Raw genomic sequence first — 17,049 nt, forward strand, 5'->3', positions numbered from 1 at the left:
GTAGAAGGTAAAAACAAGAATTAAAACATGTCTCATAGGAATGGTGTTCTTTTTGCCTTCATAATTATGAATAAGTCCATGGGAATAACTGTGCTTTAAGACAATTGTCTAGTTTAATACTTCACCAATACCTCTATTATAATTAGTCCCAGATAAAGCCAACTGAAAAGTTCAGCTAATAGGATGAGGTTGTTAGAAGCAGATGTTTAAATCACCCTGCTTGGAGCAAATGTAATGGCAGGTGGTACCCAATTACAACTGTCACACATATACTGTTAGATATTTGTTTGAGCATAGGATAACAATTCAGCTAAGGAACCAATTACAGTCAAAATGTGCTTAACATTTTGATTACTAGAAATAAGTTTTTAAAAGGACAATTACCTCAATTTTGGTTAAAAGGTCTTGCAGTTCTCCTGATTCGTTCATTGACAAAATTTTCTCAGCACCCTATTAACAAGAAGGTTAGAAAGAAAAGAAAATTAGTTGTGTTAGCCTTTGAAACGCCGAGGTTGTAGCCAGGAAGGTTAACTCATAACATAATGAACACATCTTCTCCTCAGCTCTGAGAAAAATTAAATATAAAGACCAAAAAAGTTTTACTGTCACATACCCATTCCTGTGTCAAGGGTCACTTTAGGAACCAAGAAGGCTACCAACAGGGGCAAGCTTTGGGGCGTGCTGGTTGTCAAGTCGAGTCCAGATAGACAAGCATATAGCACATGCATGGAGCCCATTGCCAGATGTTCTTATTGGAGAAGAGGGCTTTGAACAAATGCACAGCCAAGATCATCTCTGCCCTCTCCTAGTCATCCTGGACATGGCCCTTTCTAAAGTTGTGCGTGTAGCAGCTAAAAACTAACCATCACTTAACAACACTATTTATTGTTGGACAGGAAACTTCATCTCACTCAATATGGAAGACTCCGCTATTAGTAGGAATTGACCCTTAGTGAAATTAAATAGCAACCCCAAAGTCTTCCACAGAGAAAGCATAAAAGGAGTGGAACGCAGGGAGGGAAAGTTCCAGAGCTGATGATTTTAACTTCTCATACTGCCTGTGAAAGCAAGAACAGGAGCCGTGCATGCATGTCCCTACACGTTCATTAAGATTCTTTGAACTATAGAGGTTGCCTCTCCTTCCTAACCTCTTTTTAACATTCTTACACTCCACTTTTCACAGCGCAGGGAGAGAAGAGGACAGTGTGAGTGGCTGTTACTAATTAAAGGCTGAACCCATATCTACCTTGTATATAACTTCATAACATTGTCCCTGCATTGCTTAGAGAAAGAGTCAAACCAGACAGGTGGGAGATCATACCGTATTTTTTTTTACTTGCGGTAAACATTGCTAATATTCATTTAAGGAAATAATGGCATCTTAATTTACATGGGGATCAAAGTATATTTTCTGTGAACACAGGGAAAGAGTAATCCACCCGGAGAATTGAAAATTAATACTAAAAGAATGGTATGAGCAAAGGACAGACAAAGAATGCAAATATGAGTTCAGGATCTGCTTGCTGAAGTTGCAGATGGCCTTCTGGGGTTGGTGACAGAGGTCCTCTTATCGTTTCTTTGAGAACACGTGACTCCTCTAAGCAGGACAGGTTATTTCCCCTTGTTGCCTAGGAACCTCCAGCCCTGTTTCATTTCAGTGTAGTCCATCTCCTAACAAATATCAGCACCAGAAATGTCAAATCAATACATTGAAATCCACAACGGACGGATGGACAGAGAGGCAGCAAATGCACGGAGCCTAAGAGGTAGATTATATTCCATTTATTTGTTGATCGTTTCACCAGGCACACAACACAAGACAGACATGACAGCCAACATAGCAACAGAAGAGACGGGAGCCCATCGCAAATACATTAATGGCTGAAACTCAGAAAGAACCAGTGATAGTTTAGATTTGCTCCTTTCTGTTTCCTTTCCTGACTTAACCAGGCAAAAATGGGGAAGTCCTCTGGGGAATTTGGCACCGGAACTAAAGCAGCAAGGATAATATACAGCTCATTTTTCTCAAATGAAAGAAAATAGCACCACAAAGACAGCAAGCAAAATAAATGCCCCATAAAACCCATGCCTGCTCGGCTTCCTAGTTCCTAGCAATGCAGTGCGCCTCCATCAGTTGCGTAGAATGTAATGGGTGCTGAGAAAGGATAGAGTTCATTGCCCTTAAATGCTTGGAATTCTCTCTTCTTTCGCCAAATAACTTCTGGAACATAGAAGACCCCACAGAAGAGGGCCTAGCTTTGCTCAAATCAAGATTGGAGGCAGGAGGAGTCTTATAATTCTTATCCTCAAGATAACTGAATGTCTTGTGAATAGGTGGTGGACCAAGTGCTCAAGATTTTACACAAAAGTTTCCCAGTTACAGGGAGCAGACAGCCGAATACCAGCTTCCCTCCGTCACCTGCGGCACCCACCCTGAGAGTCTCCACAGCGATTCCTTAACTCAGATCTGTACTGTGAAGCCAGTTTTAGTCTCCGTACCAAGGGCCGAGGTGCAACGACAGTAACCAGAATCTCCTCCTCTATACTGAGCCCCACATCTCTGTCTTCAAGCCTGTTACTGTGTAAGATCTGGAGTGGGGTTGGACAAGAACATTTTGGGACCCCTCTGCCTGTTCCTAAGAGCAGCAGCCAGAATGAAGATCTCAGCCTAACTGGGTCATTTCCTTCCAGGCGGAGGTTCAGAAGAGTAATGGCAGAGGACTCCCACTGCTCTGCTCTGTGAGTATTCCAAAAGTCTTACCCACCCCCCTTTTCAGACAAACGTATTCAACCTATTAACTGGATCACCAAAATACCTCTGTGTCCACAACGAGCTGTATCCCCTCAAACACTGACAGTCTTGATAAATCTAATTCTCTTGTGTTTGGCTAATCATATCAGAGTTTGCCCCTTTCTTGTTTAACTCCACCATTAATGACAAGCTACCAGAAGTTAATCGCAGTTATGCAGTCAAGTTTACCAAAACTTCTTGGATAACTTAAATATCTGTTCTATGTTTTATAATTCGTTCTAAGTCATTTTTATTAAAATGAATATGATCCTGAAAAGAGTGGTAAGGATATTTGCAGCATTATGTATATGGTGCTTTGCAGGCACTTAGTCATTGCTGCAAAGAAATCGCAAGCTTAACAGAGAAAAAGGCAGTAAAGTTTGAAAAGAATCAAAAGTATGCACTGAGATAGAAGAAGCGAGAGACGGGAGAGAGAAAGGAGGAAGAGCTGGGGGGAGTGGGGGGGTTATTCTGTTCCCCTCTGCCATGCAGGCTTGCTGACCACTGAGAAAAGTTTCCAAACTCTTAGTCAGGGGACTATGAAATCGTGGTAGGAGTCGCTAATCACTGAATTTCCAGCACAGGCACTTTGAGCTGCATGGACTTCACATCAACAAGGGCACACCAAAGAATTAAAGAGAATAAGCTTAGTTTGGTCCATTTCAGCACCGTATTTACCCAGTTATTAAGGCCTCATTGTGTGTTATATGTGCTGGGATAGTGTGTGTGTGTGTGTGTGTGTGTGTGTGTGTGTGTGTGTGTGTGTGTGTGTGATGTATATATCCATATTCACTGTGTGACATATGTTATTTGGGTTTTGTTCATATTTACTTATGAATACCACTTCCTCTTACTAAGAACACAATATGAATAACAGATCTATACCATGACGTGATAATAAAAATGTATTTACTAATTCAAGATGATGTCCTAAACATATCTTCAAAACATAGCTCTGGTTAAGGCTTACATTGGATTCTCAGCCAGCTTCTCAGGAAAAAAAAAAGTCTGTTTTAGCACAGGAGTCGAAACACCAACTCAAGTAAGAGATGAAATAGCTCACACAATAAGTGTCTTTGCTTTTAGTGACCATAAATTGTGTTTTCAATAAATGCGATTTAAAAATCTTGCTCTTGAAACCTGCCTATAAAACTTTTGGCTTCCTGCTGAAAGGATTCCTTTATTTCTTATTTAATTGACTCCCTGCCATGTGTTTGTCTTTGTTTTGTTGTATGTTACACATGGAGTGCTAACAGTCTTCCCATGACTGACGTAAAACCCACACTCTCGGCGCGGCCCAGAATGGCAGCTCTGTTGGTTAACCAACCCTCCTGGTGTTGTCTCTTCCTCCTGTAACTTCATGAATTCTTCCCCTCCTCTACTTCCAGATCTCCATTCATTATGTAAACTTTCCTCTGTTCTTCTCTTCACTCGCCAGCCACTAGGAAAACCGCAATACACCATTCAAACCTAATAAAAATGATAAGTCTAAACAAAGCATCCTTAAAATTCTCAGGCAAATCAGTCATCCTCAGACCGTACTTGCCTCACTGTGCACTAAGCTATGATGACTAGAGAGAGGGCTGCGACACCCTTAGGTACACAGTGTTCTGTGTACCATCAACGGCTCATGAATATTTACTGTATTATTTATCTCCAAAACTGCATAGTAAATATGAATTAAATTTTAAACAGGCTTTTCTTATCATCAATAAGATCTCAGCAAAGGTAAGCAAGTCAGGAAAATATCACATTGAGTATTTGTGAGGTGAGAGACATCATGATGAGGCAGCTTCAGGGAAGACTGTTAGAGGACCAGAGAAGCCGGCAGATAAACATTCCCAAGTCAGTCTCTGGGGAGGACCAGGAGGCTAGGACTGAGAGATCTTGCCTGGTAAGGATTCCTTCTGCTGTGTAATCAGGAGAACAGATGGCATGTTTGGCACTGAAAGAGCTCAACTAGAACCAAGCTCTTCGCCTGCCAAAATATGTGCTCAATTAGTGTTTGTTGCTATGATTGCTATGCCCACCGGAAATGGGAGCTCACATCCACAATGCCTGGAAACAGGCCACTGAAGCCCTGCCGACAAAGTGAGTATTTCCTCCAGGACTAAGCACTGGATCTTCTCCAGTATGTAAAAAGCTATGTGGCATCTCTGAAGTTCTGCATCAAACACAGAGACCTGAAAACTGTTCAAAACAGACATAGTAATATCCCACCAATGTCAGAAAGTACAGCAAAGGCTCCTGTGGGCCAGCAGGAAAACTTAGTTGCAGAATTAACTAAAATAATTTACTTATTAAATAATTATGTAACAGAGACTCTTGGGAGTTAGGAAAGTGCCCGCCAGAGCCAATGTCTTTGGCTTAATGTAATTAGTGTTGAACCACTATTTTCATTGTAGTTGAGAAGTATAATTTCCCAGTGAGAGTAATCCTGACATCTCATAACAAAAATTATACCAGCAAAATGGAGGACTTGAGAGAAGTTTTTTTTTTCTGTCATTTGAAAGTCATGTTTCTTTAAGTTAATCAAATTATATGAACTTGATATTATCAAGTCAGTAAGTTTTTCTATTGTTTTGTTTTGAGGGCAACATAGAGGATTAAGTTGGCAAAAGCCAGAGGATTGTTCTCCATAATGGATTCATGATTTTTGCTTGTCGCCTCCCCAAATTCTTTTTGCGTACACTGACTTTTAATGCAGTCCTTTAGATCACTAAGACAGTACAGATTGGAATTCTAACACCTCCATTTAGAAGCTAGCCTTATCAGTTAATTAGTGTGCTCTAAAATTCTATGTACTCATTGGTAAAGGGGTATAATAATGTTGTAGGGATGACATGAGAGAATAGAGAAAAGTCTAGAAGTGTGCATCACACTTGATTGGGAATTCAAATATCAGTCAAGTACCAATCACAGGAGTAAATTCCCCAAGAAGTAATGCAAGGCCCACAAAGGCCAGTTCACAAACAAGTAATGATTGAGCTGTAAAGTCTTGAGAACTATTTTCTGTTGTGGCCTAGGAGTTGCTCCACAAACCACATGAACATCGATCTCAGTCAGACAGGGATGGTTTATTGGTCCTAATACTGATCAGACAAAGACCACAAAAAGGAATCAAGAACCTAATTGTGGTACCAGTCTGCTCTCTGGAAAGGTTTTTTAATAGGAAAAACCAGGTTCAAAAGTTTAAAAGGCAAGCAAGGGAACAGTACTGCATTTTAGCTTAGTAGACAAAGTACTACCAGCTGATCCTTATGCTGAGTGGTTGATGTGGGGGGGAGAAAACAGGGAGATTTCAGAACATTGAGTATGAGTATTATAATCATAATAATTTTTTACCTTATTAGTAGCATTTTTTTTCAGTATCAACTGTAAAACCAGCAATGAGCTCATACTCAAGCACAGGAGTTTCTGCCTGGTGGTCAGCTCTAACTGAAGCCATAACTGTTCATATTGACCTTTAACTTGATGGGTTCTACATAAAGCTTTGTGGAATTCCTTAGGATTAACAAACAGGATGGGACAAGACAGGACAGGACAGGATATGTGGTCAGCATGACCTTGTTCTGAGTTATTTTTCTGTGTCAGCGACTGGCAGGCATATCACAGCAACAATATGAAATATTCTGGGAGGTAGGGGATGATAAACCACAATATTTTCCATTAAGTTTAGATGATGTCACTCTAAGTTGAAATAAGACATCTGTATTGTTTTTAAAGGAGAAGGAATGGTTGAGTTTAACATGTGCCTATCATCACATCTATTCATCACTGGAAAGATGGTTCTACATTAAAAGACCTCACCACTCTGGTAGAAAGCTTGGCTCTCAGAACCCATATGGTAGATTATAACCACCTCTAATTCCAGTTTCAGAGGATGACACCTCCTTCTGGATTCCATGGGCTTCTGCAGGAACATGGTGCACATACACTCACATAAGTATACAAACAAAATGAGTAATGTTTTTATTATTGGTTATTTTATTTATTTGCATTTCAAATGTTGTCCTCCCAGTTTCCCATCTGAAAACCACCCATCCCATCCTCCCTCCCCTTTGCCTCTGTGAGGGTGCTCCTTCCCGACCCACCCACATTTCTAGTGTTCCCTTACATTGGGGTATCAAGCCTCCACAGGACCAAGGCTCTTCCCTCCCACTGATGCCAGATAACAGCATCCTCTGCTATATATGTAGCAGGAGCCATGGGTCCTCCATGTGTATTCTTTCATTGGTGGTTTAGTCCCTGGGAGCTCTGGGGGGACTGGTTAGTTGACATTGTTCTTCCTATGGGGTTGCAATCTTCTTCAGCTCCTTCAGTTCTTCTCCTAACTGTTTGATTGGAGTCCCTGGGCTCAGTCCAATGGTTGACTGTGAGTGTCTGAAGAAAAGTTACATGAATTTTCATCATTTTTCCCCCAGGCAGTGGAAGTTTTCAGTTCAGTTGTAAAATGGCTGAAATGTTGCTTATTATGGGAGATTTATCTAGCTTTTAGTTAGGATTCCCTGAAGAGTCAGAAACAAATAAAAACCTAAGAACAATTAGTTAACAACATTGCTGAAAACTGAAAAATCGAGTCGGTTATTTTTCTGGAACAGTATGGGTATTTAATCAGTCAGCAGAAAATAATATTTGAGGAAGACTCTCATTGTGATAGTAATTGAGAAATATAATTAGATGATCAAAATGTCAATTAAAATTCCATTCATTGGAAGGGATTCCAACTTGAATGGGCTCTCTTCCCAGATGAGAACTGAGGATATTTGAACATAGATTGGTTACTGAAGAGAGATCACTGCAGAGCTCACATTCAACAGACTCCTGCATTATTCATGTTACAAACAGTAACATGATCAAAGCCGGGAACAACAAACACACCATACCCAGCTGCTACCTCACAGGACTTTTCCATACTGCACCTAATGGTCAAAAATAAAAGAGCAGAACATTTTGAAGATTTTTACAACAGTAAAGAAGCATAGATTGTCTAATGAGAGTTCTTTTTAAACTCATGGAGAAAACAAAATATAGTTTCTAAGACCCTAGCAGGAAACTGATAGCTTACACAAAGGATTTTATTAAGGAATTTGAAACCCACAGTTTAGAAATGTAGGCAAGGCTTGGTAAATAGCAGGCCTGGTGATGCACAAAATGCCTGTTAGAATTGAAAAACTGTTATCCCAAGCTGTGAGGTTCCTGGGGAAAGTGTACTACTACCCACCTGGTAAGAGACGATCGCACAATGAACAAGCCAAGAACAATTCAGCAACTACTCAAGCTGTGTCACTGTGTGGAAAAAATACCTAAATAAAACATCTCAAATGAGCTGGCTAGTCTTATATCAACTTGACACAAGCCATAGTAATCAGAGAGGATGGAGATTCAATTGAGAAAAGGCCTCCATAAGATCTGGCTGTAGAAAAATCCTGTAGAATATTTTCTTAATTAGCGATTGATGAAAAGATCCAGCCCATTGTGGGTGGTGCCAGCCCTGATGTTTCTTTGAGAAATAAATCAGTTTTCCATGTGGAGCAAAGCTTCTGATTCATAAGGCCAGCTCTGTAGCAATGTAAATGAACAATGAGGCAAATGCATAGGTGTGCGCAGATATATTTATTTGGAGAGAAGAGGGATGTGTAGCTTGGCTGCTTGACTCACATACAAAATATGTCATCCATTAAAATCCTAATCCAGGAGTTCTTACATTAGGATGTAGAACCTTTGTGGGGAGATTAGGGGGTGGGGGCACAGGTTAAACAAATGATATTAGTGTCTCTGTAAAAGAGAACCCAAAAAGCTGCCTTGTCTTTTATACCATGTGAAATTGGAGAAGAAAATGGCAGCCTATAATGTAAGGAGATATCCTTCAGCAGACACCATATCTTTCTGTGCCTCAATTTGGACACAGCTTACAAACATGTTGTGATTAAAGCAGTTCACATGTGTCTATATGTGTGCATTTACACATGAATGACTATGTGTAGGTGGAAATAAACCACCTTGGTAGCCAAGATAGAGACAGAGATGTTTAAAGAGAGTAAGACCTAGCACAAACTTCTGGACTTCCATAATTTAGTAATTTATTTTAACATCAGGGTTAAGAAGTAAAATATGACAAGAGTAACAATCTTTACAGAAAGTTCTTTCTATATATTTTAAGCTGTTTCCCCTCATCCCTCCAAGAACTCTACCTGCCAAATGGTATTCTGTTTGGACCTGAAAAAATTATAAGCCCAGCCCCTAAAAACAAATGCTGTTAGTTCTTTGCCTCTGTCTTGGCCTTCATGGTCTCCAGAGACAGTTTAGGATTATCTTTAAAGCACAAGGCTCTATGATCCACCTCCTGGGGAATTCCTATGTTTGGAGAGTTAAAAAAGTGCCAGGAGAGTTTCCTAAGAAGAGAGCAGAGGGGAGTTTGGTCAAGGCCATAGGAGCAGACAAATCTTCAGAAAAATTTCCTGACGTTCTACAAGTACCACAAATTTAATCTATATTGCACTCTATGACAGTCTTTCAATATCTTAAGTACTAAAATTACAGAAACTGAGATATAAAGATATCATTAAAGGTCAAGAGTTACAAAAGCATATATTTTAGAAGACTGAGCTACCCGGCAGCAAGACCAAAATCAAAATGCAGGTGTGCCTACCTTGCAAACCCTGACTTTTGTTCATTTAGTTTCAGCTTTTCATATACAAATATATTTAAAATAATGTCCGCCCTTGAGTATACCACAAGGAAGTACTATATTAACACATATCAATACATAGTCTCATAAAGAAAATACTAAGTGCTTGACAAGTGATATACATTTCTACTGACTATTAATGCTATCATCATTACTTTTGCTATTAGACACACATTAAAATAGTACAATGTTATAAATATTGCCAAGTACACAATGATGTCTGGTGATACAGATCAGACTTTAGATCATGTTCTTTCTGGGACCTCGTTGACTCTTCACATTTTAAGTTCCCAGTAATGAGCAGAATACATGCTGTTTGTTCTAGCAGAACAGCCTTGTCCGTATCAGATCCATTCAGAAAGGAAACGTGCAGTTCCTTTCTTTGGGAAATGAGCTAACACAGTTGTTCTCAGCCTTCCTTCCTAATATTATGACCCTTTAATACAGTTCCTGATTCTGTAGTGACCTTCAACCCTAAAATTATTCATTGCTACTTCACAACTATATTTTTTATTAACATCAATGTTTAATCAATGTTAAACCTTTCCAACAGTCACATAAACCTTCATTTTACACTTCTACTTCCATAAATTTGATTTTATTGGCATAATTATTGTTAATTAATTGACTTTTTAGCGTCTTTTCCATAACTTGGAACCAATCTCCACAAGAGTGAAAACTTACAATAATAATATGAAACTTACAGGTTATATTAAAACCCATTTACTCCATGTAACAGTTCTGTGTGCTTGAGATATTATCTAGCTCTGTTTTATTTTAATATTTTACTTTATAAAAATCATCTTCCTGTGTACTGGACAGTTAGTTGCTCAGTTGGTAGAATGCTTTGAGCATGAAGAAGGCCCTGGCTTCAACACCCAATAGTGTATAAACATGGTTGCTCCCACCAACAGCACCCTGCACCAACCCCATTTCTCTCATTCTCCACAAAAATCTATTAAAAAAGGATCAAAGACACAATGTTGCCTGGATGTGAGCAAACATGTGGATAATTCCATATCTAAGAGTTTATAGCCATGTGTATATGTGCACAACTATAATTTTGCTAATGTTTTAAATTATAATGTAAATACCTACTATGTAGCATATCCAATGTGGGACCCTTGAAGGGTTTGCAGCCCATACGTCCCTAAAAGGCACCCATTTTATTAGATGGCTTTTTTACCAATCTAATTACTACTAAGGGTAGTACCCATCTCATAATTTAACACATACAGATAAAAAGCAATGTACTGAAACCACAACAATAAAGAAACTGGAGAGTAAAGAATTTATTTGTCCCTGCGCCTGTGACACCGCCGGAACCTGAAGGAACAGACCGGATAAACAGTTCTCTGCACCCAAATCCCGTGGGAGGGAGAGCTAAACCTTCAGAGAGGCAGACACGCCTGGGAAACCAGAAGAAACTGCACTCTGCACACATCTCGGATGCCAGAGTAAAACACCAAACGCTATCTGGAACCCTGGTGCACTGAAGCTCCCGGAAACGGCGGCGCAGATCTTCCTGGTTGCTGCCGCCCCAGAGAGCTCCTGGGCAGCACCCTGCGAGCGAACTTGAGCCTCGGGACCACAGGTAAGACCAACTTTTCTGCTGCAAGTGACCTGCCTGGTGAACTCAAGACACAGGCCCACGGGAACAGCTGAAGACCTTTAGAGAGGAAAAACTACATGCCCGAAAGCAGAACACTCTGTCCCCATAACTGGCTGAAAGAAAACAGGAAAACAGGTCTACAGCACTCCTGACATACAGGCTTATAGGACAGCCTAGCCACTGTCAGAAATAGCAGAAGAAAGTAACACTAGAGATAATCTGATGGCGAGAGGCAAGCGCAGGAACCCAAGCAACAGAAACCAAGACTACATGGCACCATCGGAGCCCAATTCTCCCATCAAAACAAACATGGAATATCCAAACACACCAGAAAAGCAAGATCTAGTTTCAAAATCATATTTGATCATGATGCTGGAGGACTTCAAGAAAGACGTGAAGAACTCCCTTAGAGAAACACAGGAAAACATTAATAAACAAGTAGAAGCCTACAGAGAGGAATCGCAAAAATGCCTGAAAGAATTCCAGGAAAACATAAATAAACAAGTAGAAGCCCATAGAGAGGAGTCACAAAAATCCCTGAAAGAATTCCAGGAAAACACAATCAAACAGTTGAAGGAATTAACAATGGAAATAGAAGCAATCAAGAAAGAACACATGGAAACAACCCTGGATATAGAAAACCAAACGAAGAGACAAGGAGCTGTAGATACAAGCTTCACCAACAGAATACAAGAGATGGAAGAGAGAATCTCAGGAGCAGAAGATTCCATAGAAATCATTGACTCAACTGTCAAAGATAATGTAAAGCGGAAAAAGCTACTGGTCCAAAACATACAGGAAATCCAGGACTCAATGAGAAGATCAAACCTAAGGATAATAGGTATAGAAGAGAGTGAAGACTCCCAGCTCAAAGGACCAGTAAATATCTTCAACAAAATCATAGAAGAAAACTTCCCTAACCTAAAAAAAGAGATACCCATAGACATACAAGAAGCCTACAGAACTCCAAATAGATTGGACCAGAAAAGAAACACCTCCCGTCACATAATTGTCAAAACACCAAACGCACAAAATAAAGAAAGAATATTAAAAGCAGTAAGGGAAAAAGGTCAAGTAACATATAAAGGCAGACCTATCAGAATCACACCAGACTTTTCGCCAGAAACTATGAAGGCCAGAAGATCCTGGACTGAACATACAGACCCTAAGAGAACACAAATGCCAGCCCAGGTTACTGTAGCCTGCAAAACTCTCAATTAACATAAATGGAGAAACCAAGATATTCCATGACAAAACCAAATTTACACAATATCTTTCTACAAATCCAGCACTACAAAGGATAATAAATGGTAAAGCCCAACATAAGGAGGCAAGCTATACCCTAGAAGAAGCAAGAAACTAATCGTCTTGGCAACAAAACAAAGAGAAGAAAAGCACACAAACATAACTTCACATCCAAATATGAATATAACAGGAAGCAATAATCACTATTCCTTAATATCGCTCAACATCAATGACCTCAACTCCCCAATAAAAAGATATAGATTAACAAACTGGATACGCAACGAGGAACCTGCATTCTGCTACCTACAGGAAACACACCTCAGAGACAAAGACAGACACTACCTCAGAGTGAAAGGCTGGAAAACAATTTTCCAAGCAAATGGTCGGAAGAAGCAAGCTGGAGTAGCCATTCTAATATCAAATAAAATCAATTTTCAACTAAAAGTCATCAAAAAAGATAAGGAAGGACACTTCATATTCATCAAAGGAAAAATCCACCAAGATGAACTCTCAATCCTAAATATCTATGCCCCAAACACAAGGGCAACTACATACGTAAAAGAAACCTTACTAAAGCTCAAAACACACATTGCACCTCACACAATAATAGTAGGAGATTTCAACACCCCACTCTCACCAATGGACAGATCATGGAAACAGAAATTAAACAGAGACGTAGACAGACTAAGAGAAGTCATGAGCCAAATTGACTTAACAGATATTTATAGAACATCCTAAAACAAAAGGATATACCTTCTTCTCAGCTCCTCATTGTACTTTCTCCAAAATTGACCATATAATTGGTCAAAAAACGGGCCTCAACAGGTACAGAAAGATAGAAATAATCCCATGTGTGCTATCAGACCACCACGGCCTAAAACTGGTCTTCAATAACAATAAGGGAAGAATGCCCACATATACATGGAAATTGAACAATGCTCTACTCAATGATAACCTGGTCAAGGAAGAAATAAAGAAAGAAATTAAAGACTTTTTAGAATTTAATGAAAATGAAGGTACAACATACCCAAATTATGGGACACAATAAAAGCTGTGCTAAGAGGAAAACTCATAGCGCTGAGTGCCTGCAGAAAGAAACAGGAAAGAGCATATGTCAGCAGCTTGACAGCACACCTAAAAGCTCTAGAACAAAAAGAAGCAAATACACCCAGGAGGAGTAGAAGGCAGGAAATAATCAAACTTAGAGCTGAAATCAACCAAGTAGAAACAAAAAGGACCATAGAAAGAATCAACAGAACCAAAAGTTGGTTCTTTGAGAAAATCAACAACATAGATATACCCTTACCCAGATTAACGAGAGGACACAGAGAGTGTATCCAAATTAAGAAAATCAGAAATGAAAAGGGAGACATAACTACAGATTCAGAGGAAATTCAAAAAATTATCAGATCTTACTATAAAAGCCTATATTCAACAAAACTTGAAAATCTCCAGGAAATGGACAATTTCCTAGACAGATACCAGGTACCGAAGTTAAATCAGGAACAGATAAACCAGTTAAACAACCCCATAACTCCTAAGGAAATAGAAGCAGTCATTAAAGGTCTCCCAACCAAAAAGAGCCCAGGTCCAGACGGGTTTAGTGCAGAATTCTATCAAACCTTCATAGAAGATCTCATACCAATTTTATCCAAACTATTCCACAAAATTGAAACAGATGGAGCACTACCGAATTCCTTCTATGAAGCCACAATTACTCTTATACCTAAACCACACAATGACCCAACAAAGAAAGAGAACCTCAGGCCAATTTCCCTTATGAATATCGACGCAAAAATACTCAATAAAATTCTGGCAAACCGAATCCAAGAGCACATCAAAACAATCATCCACCATGATCAAGTAGGCTTCATCCCAGGCATGCAGGGATGGTTTAATACACGGAAAACCATCAACGTGATCCATTATATAAACAAACTGAAAGAACAAAACCACATGATCATTTCATTAGATGCTGAGAAAGCATTTGACAAAATTCAACACCCCTTCATGATAAAACTCCTGGAAAGAATAGGAATTCCAGGCCCATACCTAAACATCGTAAAAGCCATATACAGCAAACCAGTTGCTAACATTAAACTAAATGGAGAGAAACTTGAAGCAATCCCACTAAAATCAGGGACTAGACAAGGCTGCCCACTCTCTCCCTACTTATTCAATATAGTTCTTGAAGTTCTAGCCAGAGCAATCAGACAACAAAAGGAGGTCAAGGGGATACAGATCGGAAAAGAAGAAGTCAAAATATCACTATTTGCAGATGATATGATAGTATATTTAAGTGATCCCAAAAGTTCCACCAGAGAACCACTAAAGCTGATAAACAACTTCAGCAAATTGGCTGGATATAAATTAACTCAAATAAATCAGTAGCCTTCCTCTACACAAAAGAGAAACAAGCCGAGAAAGAAATTAGGGAAACGACACCCTTCATAATAGACCCAAATAATATAAAGTACCTCGGTGTGACTTTAACAAAGCAAGTAAAAGATTTGTACAATAAGAACTTCAAGACACTGAAGAAAGAAATTGAAGAAGACCTCAGAAGATGGAAAGATCTCCCATGCTCATGGATTGGCAGGATTAATATAGTAAAAATGGCCATTTTACCAAAAGCAATCTACAGATTCAATGCAATCCCCATCAAAATACCAATCCAATTCTTCAAAGAGTTAGACAGAACAATCTGCAAATTCATCTGGAATAACAAAAAACCCAGGACAGCTAAAACTATCCTCAACAATAAAAGGACTTCAGGGGGAATCACTATCCCTGAACTCAAGCAGTATTACAGAGCAATAGTGATAAAAACTGCATGGTATTGGTACAGAGACAGACAGATAGACCAGTGGAATAGAATTGAAGACCCAGAAATGAACCCACACACCTATGGTCACTTGATTTTTGACAAAGGAGCCAAAACCATCCAATGGAAAAAAGATAGCATTTTCAGCAAATGGTGCTGGTTCAACTGGAGGTCAACATGTAGAAGAATGCAGATCGATCCATGCTTATCACCCTGTACAAAGCTTAAGTCCAAGTGGATCAAGGACCTCCACATCAAACCAGACACACTCAAACTAATAGAAGAAAAACTAGGGAAGCATCTGGAACACATGGGCACTGGAAAAAATTTCCTGAACAAAACACCAATGACTTATGCTCTAAGATCAAGAATCGACAAATGGGATCTCATAAAACTGCAAAGCTTCTGTAAGGCAAAGGACACTGTGGTTAGGACAAAACGGCAACCAACAGATTGGGAAAAGATCTTTACCAATCCTACAACAGATAGAGGCCTTATATCCAAAATATACAAAGAACTCAAGAAGTTAGACCGCAGGGAGACAAGTAACCCTATTAAAAATCGGGGTTCAGAGCTAAACAAACAATTCACAGCTGAGGAATGCCGAATGGCTGAGAAACACCTAAAGAAATGTTCAACATCTTTAGTCATAAGGGAAATGCAAATCAAAACAACCCTGAGATTTCACCTCACACCAGTGAGAATGGCTAAGATCAAAAACTCAGATGACAGCAGATGCTGGTGAGGATGCAGAGAATGAGGAACACTCCTCCATTGTTGGTGGGATTGCAGACTGGTAAAACCATTCTGGAAATCAGTCTGGAGGTTCCTCAGAAAATTGGACATTGAACTGCCTGAGGATCCAGCTATACCTCTCTTGGGCATATACCCAAAAGATGCCCCAACATATAAAAAAGACACATGCTCCACTATGTTCATAGCAGCCTTATTTATAATAGCCAGAAGCTGGAAAGAACCCAGATGCCCTTCAACAGAGGAATGGATACAGAAAATGTGGTACATCTACACAATGGAATATTACTCAGCTATCAAAAATAATGACTTTATGAAATTCATAGGCAAATGGTTGGAACTGGAAAATATCATCCTGAGTGAGCTAACCCAATCACAGAAAGACATACATGGTATGCACTCACTGATAAGTGGCTATTAGCCCAAATGCTTTAATTACCCTAGATGCCTAGAACAAATGAAACTCAAGACGGATGATCAAAATGTGAATGCTTCACTCCTTCTTTAAAAGGGGAACAAGAATTCCCTTGGCAGGGAAGAGAGAGGCAAAGATTAAAACAGAGACTGAAGGAACACCCATTCAGAGCCTGCCCCACATGTGGCCCATACATATACAGCCACCCAATTAGACAAGATGGATGAAGCAAAGAAGTGCAGACCGACAGGAGCCGGATGTAGATCGCTCCTGAGAGACACAGCCAGAATACAGCAAATACAGAGGCGAATGCCAGCAGCAAACCACTGAACTGAGAATAGGACCCCCGTTGAAGGAATCAGAGAAAGAACTGAAGAGCTTGAAGGGCCTCGAGACCCCATATGTACAACAATACCAAGCAACCAGAGCTTCCAGGGACTAAGCCACTACCTAAAGACTATACATGGACTGACCCTGGACTCTGACCTCATAGGTAGCAATGAATATCCTAGTAAGAGCACCAGTGGAAGGGGAAGTCCTGGGTCCTGCTAAGACTGAACCCCCAGTGAACTAGACTGTTGGGGGGAGGGCGACAATGGGGGGAGGGTTGGGAGCGGAACACCCATAAGGAAGGGGGGGGATGTTTGCCCGGAAACCGGGAAAGGGAATAACATTCGAAATGTATATAAGAAATACTCAAGTTAATAAAAAAAAATTT

General features: G+C 39.8%; 1 protein-coding gene across 1 annotated transcript in view; it reads right to left on the bottom strand.

Annotated features, from left to right (window-relative positions):
- Nucleotides 1-17,049, bottom strand: part of Grxcr1 (glutaredoxin and cysteine rich domain containing 1) — a 129,091-nt gene that overhangs the window by 7,684 nt on the left and 104,358 nt on the right. The window contains 1 exon segment of the mRNA NM_001191935.1: nucleotides 385-450. Within this exon segment, the coding sequence (NP_001178864.1) occupies nucleotides 385-450 (66 nt within the window).

This window comes from Rattus norvegicus, chromosome 14 (assembly GCF_021556685.1).
Source record: "Rattus norvegicus strain SHRSP/BbbUtx chromosome 14, alternate assembly SHRSP_T2T, whole genome shotgun sequence".
NCBI classification, from domain to species: domain Eukaryota; kingdom Metazoa; phylum Chordata; class Mammalia; order Rodentia; family Muridae; genus Rattus; species Rattus norvegicus.